The sequence below is a fragment of the Chrysemys picta genome, chromosome 10 (assembly GCF_011386835.1).
Source record: "Chrysemys picta bellii isolate R12L10 chromosome 10, ASM1138683v2, whole genome shotgun sequence".
Classification (NCBI taxonomy): Eukaryota; Metazoa; Chordata; order Testudines; family Emydidae; genus Chrysemys; species Chrysemys picta.
In genome coordinates, this window is record NC_088800.1 from 25,825,996 (window position 1) to 25,830,671 (window position 4,676).

Sequence of the window (4,676 nt, forward strand, 5' to 3'; positions counted from 1 at the left end):
CACCGTTTTCTTTAATACTGTTTTAGCGGGAATTTTTTAAAACTGGGACGCAGACTGTGGTGCGGGGCGGGTCTAGTGTTGTGATGCGAATGCAGCTTCTAAACTCAAGGATTGACAGGCTCCGCTGCGGTGGGATGCTTGTTTCAACGGAGCCTGTCACCCCTCCTGATCGGGACTGTGTGTATGGGAGGTCTATTTGACTTTGTGGCAGGGGGAGGACGGTTACAGATCCCATGCTGTGTGGCTCTGTGATCCTGTCTAAGGACCGGCGCTTAAGATCTGTAACTGCCCTCCCCCGCCACAAAGTCACAGAGCAACCCACCCCCCCCAACATTACATCAAAACAACCTCCCAGACTAACCGGGGCAACTAGTCACTGCATCACTGCACTGTATGTGCCCTGCTGCTGTGCCTGCCCCCGACTATGTACCCTGCCAAAGGAGACTGTCCTGTCCAATTTCCAACCCCCTTTCCCCTCCTCCTCCAAAAGAACATGATTGAAACAGTAGTTAACAGAAACGAATTTTTTATTATCAACTACACATGGCATTGGGAGGTGAAACTTGGACGTGGGCTTGTGTCAGGCGGGAAGGAAAGAACTTTTCAAATTTTGGGAAATGAGAGCCTTCTGCTACTAGAGCTCTCTGCAGGGGTGGAGTGAGAGTTAGCAGGGACTCTGCCGCCTCTCCTTCTTTGCACTTTGGGTGAGGTGGGTATGGGACTTGGTGGCGGGGGAGGGCGGTTAGAGATGGACTGCAGCGGGGCTCTGTCCTCCTGCCTCCGTTCCTGCAGAACATCCACAAGGCGCCGGAGTGTGTCCGTTTGCTCCCTCAGTAGTCCAAGCAGCGTTAGAGTCGCCTGCTGGTCTTCCTGCCGCCACCTCTCCTCCCGATCCATGTTGGCTTGGTGCATTCGGGTCAAGTTCTCCCGCCACTGGGTCTGCTGTGCTGCCTGGGCTTGGGAAGAGGCCATAAGCTCAGAGAACATGTCCTCCCGTGTCCTCTTCTTCCTACGCCTAATCCGCGCTAGCCTCTGGGAGTGTGATTCCAGGCTAGGTTGTGAGACAGTCGCAGACGGGGCTGTGGAAATGGGAAAAAGGGAGTGAATTCCTCTGAAAGATAAATGTAGTTGTGAACAAAGAACATAGTCTTTCTCTGTGAACAAGACCATGCACAGCACCTTTCACATGCGCACTCAGCACAAGGTCGAATTCTCGGCCTTCGCATTCTGTGCCTGGGGTCTTGAACAGCACATTTGAGAAGCGAGGCAGCACAACGGAATTTCTGTTGCAGGCAGACATGGTAAGCCGTACACTTGTGGCAGTTTAAAACTTTTATATTACCACTGGCCTCATTTCACATTTAAATCAATGTCAGTCCCTGCTGCCAGCAATCCGGCAAGCGGGAACTCTGCCCCTGTCCCACCCCCTCGCGGCTGTCCCCGGGAACGATCCCTTTCGGCTGCCCCTCTCCCGCCTCCACCGCGTGGCTGCAAACCAGCGGTGACAGTTCTGTAAAGGAACGGGAAAGCAGTCCCAACACTAACATTCCCCTACCTAATTAAAAGCAGGTCACCATGGCCGACATCACCCTGATGAGGATCTCCGAGAGCGACAAAGAGAGAATGCTCCGGGAAAGCCTCCAAAGACCAGGGCCGTATGCCGCCCTGCTGTGCAGAGCAATGATCCCCGAGTACCTGATAATCTCGTGGCGCGGCAACGTGTCGTACTTCGGAGGACCCAATAAGGCCGCTCTCCCCAAGAACCTCATGCAACGGCTTTCAAGTTACCTCCAGGAGAGCTTCATCGAGATGTCCCAGGAGGATTACTGCTCTATCCCCGCACATATAGACCGCATTTTACTGTAGCTGCAGTAGCAGGGAATACACAGTAGAGCGGCTTGTGCAGGACAATCACTGAAAACCGGACATTGCTAGATTTCTTTTCAAAACTTGCACTGCCCCTTACTAAACCGTTAAGCGCCTAGGGCACACTAATCATGAACAACCCATTCTTTTAATTGTTAATATTCCTGTTTTGTTAAAAATAAATGTTTAGATGTTTACAACACTTACTGGCTGATCCTTCACCAGATTCTGTGTCCGGGGTAATGGCTGGGGACGCTTCGTAGGGGATCTCTGTAAGGGTGATGAAGAGATCCTGGCTGTCGGGGAAATCAGCGTTGTGAGAGCTGCCAACTGCCTCGCCCTCCTCATCTCCTTCCTCATCTTCCCCGTCCCCTAACATGTCTGAGGAACCGGCCGTGGACAGTATCCCATCCTCAGAGTCCACGGTCACTGGTGGGGTAGTGGTGGCGGCAGCACCGAGGATGGAATGCAGTGCCTCGTAGAAACGGGATGTCTGGGGATGGGATCCGGAGCGTCCGTTTGCCTCTTTGGTCTTCTGGTAGCCTTGTCTCAGCTCCTTGATTTTCACGCGGCACTGCGTTGCATCCCGGCTGTATCCTCTCTCTGCCATGTCTTTAGAGATCTTCTCGTAGATCTTTGCATTCCTTCTTTTGGATCGCAGCTCGGAAAGCACGGACTCATCGCCCCACACAGCGATGAGATCCAAGACTTCACGATCAGTCCATGCTGGGGCTCTCTTTCTATTCACAGACTGCATGGCCATCACTGCTGGAGAGCTCTGCATCGTTGCCAGTGCTGCTGTGCTCGCCACGATGTCCAGACAGGAAATGAGATTCAAACTGGCCAGACAGGAAAAGGAATTCAAATTCAAATTTTCCCGGGGCTTTTCCTGTGTGGCTGGTCAGAGCATCCGAGCTCGCACTGCTGTCCAGAGCGTCAACAGAGTGGTGCACTGTGGGATAGCTCCCGGAGCTATTAGCGTCGATTTCCATCCACACCTAGCCTAATTCGACATGGCCATGTCGAATTTAGCGCTACTCCCCTCGTCGGGGAGGAGTACAGAAGTCGAATTAAAGAGACCTCTATGTCGAACTAAATAGCATCGCAGTGTGGACGGGTGCAGGGTTAATTCGATTTAACGGCGCTAACTTCGACATAAACGCCTAGTGTAGACCAGGCCATAGTATACATTTTAGAAGGCTGCTGTTGGAATGAGAATACTTGTAATCATACCTAAAAGAGAGAGGACGTGGCTCTAATTAGGAAACGAGTGTGCAGTGGAAGTAATTTGGACACCAAATTACAAAGCAGATGAACCAGACAAACATCTAAATTCTTTCCTTAAAACAGTTCTCCTGACTGAGACACCAACTAAACCTCTGTAGAACATGATGCAGCAGCTATTAGTATTCAATCCTTATACTGCAGTATCCCCCAGAGAGTCCAACCAGGAATAGGACCCCCATTGTGCTTGGTGTTGTACCAACATACACAATGACCCAATCCTTGCCCCGAAGTGTTTACAATCTATAAATTATAATCTGTAATTATAGTTGAGTGGACTTTTTTTTAAAACTCTATTACAAGTGGCAAAATTCTGAAAATCAAGATAATTACAGCACTAGCTCATCCTGATTTGTGGGGCTATTTTTAGAAGAGAAGCTTTTTGATATTTGCATAAAGTCCTCTGTGATTCCTCCACTGAAATGTGTGCATATGCTGAGTCCATGCGAGATGCTAGCACTGGCGCTTGTCATAAGAATTAAATCCCTCTCAAGCTTGTTTACAGCTCAGTGCTTGTCATACTGCTCCCTTGAGCTTCATGGCTGGTTGGGTTCCCCCCCCCCCCTCTGGCTCTGTGAAAGATTTAATTTCTTTTTTGTTTATGTGTGTACTTACACTTGCAGGTGCAGGAAAGAAAAAAAAATGCTGTGCCCAGATGTTTTGAAGCTGCAGTAGCATACATACAGCTCAGATTAAGGAGAAAAATTGCATCAGATAAAACCGACATTTCTAGTACAGTATTCTATAGAGTATTTAATAAACCTATCATGTTTCACTGACAATAAGACTCTTGAATTTAATTTGAGAGAGACCAGAATATTTTACAGTCACCAGTTTAACTCATTTATTGCTGATTTTGCAGAGAGCTTTATGAAGTCTGAAGATGGCCCAGTTACATCTATCCCATTTTCAATGTTGCAAAATATTTTGCTGGAATGGTTAGTCTGACTTCAGTATAGCTACTGTGTACCACGCTGTCTTAGTTCTTTACTGAATTAGTTGGACCTTAGGAAGCCTGATCCAGATTTCATCTTACACTTTGAAAATTACACAGTTTTCATAAAAACTCTCTTGCTGGTCATATACCTCTGTACTAATATTTGGAATCATTGCCTGAGTTGCCAATACTGCAACTCATTGCACTACTGGTGTTTTGAATCACATTTTGTTAAAAGTATCTCTTCATTTGGTAACTGCAGCAATACAATGCTGCAATACATTCACCCCACCACACACTCGAGCAGACTATAAAATGTGCCAGGATTAGCCAATCAAGCTTTCATAGGTGTCTTCTGTATTCATCTTGCTATACAGTAATGGTTTGTCTGTTTCACATCCACAGCATGCTGTAGAGAAAGGAGTTTATTGCAATCAGTAGCAGGGCAGCTCAATACTTTGTTCAAGTTTAGGGTGTGGATTTGGAAACCTGCTTTAGATATATATTTAAAAAATATTAATAAATATACATATATATTTCTAATTACTAGCCAGGTAAATCTATCAACACAATTGTGTTCTGAACAACG

General features: G+C 47.5%; 1 protein-coding gene across 1 annotated transcript; it reads right to left on the minus strand.

The window, feature by feature from the left end:
• Nucleotides 1-509: 509 nt before the first annotated feature.
• Nucleotides 510-3,047, minus strand: LOC135973927 (uncharacterized). The gene is made up of 2 exons (XM_065559473.1): nt 2,074-3,047; nt 510-1,079 (listed from the first exon to the last, which is right to left on the minus strand). The coding sequence occupies exons 1-2, from the start codon at nt 2,648-2,650 to the stop codon at nt 604-606; spliced, it is 1,053 nt and encodes a 350-aa protein (XP_065415545.1). The 5' UTR covers nt 2,651-3,047; the 3' UTR covers nt 510-603.
• Nucleotides 3,048-4,676: the final 1,629 nt, after the last annotated feature.